The sequence below is a fragment of the Limulus polyphemus genome, unplaced genomic scaffold (genome assembly GCF_000517525.1).
Source record: "Limulus polyphemus unplaced genomic scaffold, Limulus_polyphemus-2.1.2 Scaffold5313, whole genome shotgun sequence".
Classification (NCBI taxonomy): Eukaryota; Metazoa; Arthropoda; class Merostomata; order Xiphosura; family Limulidae; genus Limulus; species Limulus polyphemus.
This window is the reverse complement of record NW_013670923.1, coordinates 73,461-73,860: the sequence shown is the minus strand read 5'-3', so window position 1 is coordinate 73,860 and position 400 is coordinate 73,461. Positions and strand designations below refer to the sequence as shown.

General features: G+C 33.5%; 1 protein-coding gene across 1 annotated transcript in view; it reads right to left on the bottom strand.

The window, feature by feature from the left end:
• Nucleotides 1-204: 204 nt before the first annotated feature.
• LOC106472419 (ubiquitin carboxyl-terminal hydrolase 16-like) overlaps nucleotides 205-400 on the bottom strand; it is a 21,644-nt gene continuing 21,448 nt past the window's right edge. Inside the window, exon 3 of the mRNA XM_013933067.1 lies at nucleotides 205-359. Within this exon, the coding sequence (XP_013788521.1) occupies nucleotides 215-359 (145 nt within the window). The 3' untranslated portion in view covers nucleotides 205-214. The remainder of the gene's footprint in view (nucleotides 360-400) is intronic.

Sequence of the window (400 nt, the reverse complement as noted above, 5' to 3'; positions counted from 1 at the left end):
GCATACCCATGTTTTACTGATACCATTTTAGTGTCTACTGGCTGATTGATAGACAACACACTAGTTTATAGTGGTGCGAGTGATTAAAACAGGTGTGGCCTTCGGTCACTTTTTGGAGAAATTACCTAAAACATACCTGTGACATTTAAATAAAACTTGATAAAAATAAATTATAAAAAATACGAACCAAGTACCATTACAACAAAGTTCTCCATTAACATAAAAACAATAAAATACCTGAAGATACAGAAGGTGAGGACTTTGTTTTGCTTAGACCAACGTGCTTCCTTAGAAAGTCCACACAATCCTCTAATCTACGGACAGTGTTAGCTTCCACTTCATCATCACACTCATAACACCTTTAAAAAAGTCAGATTTCAAACTATAAATATATAATATC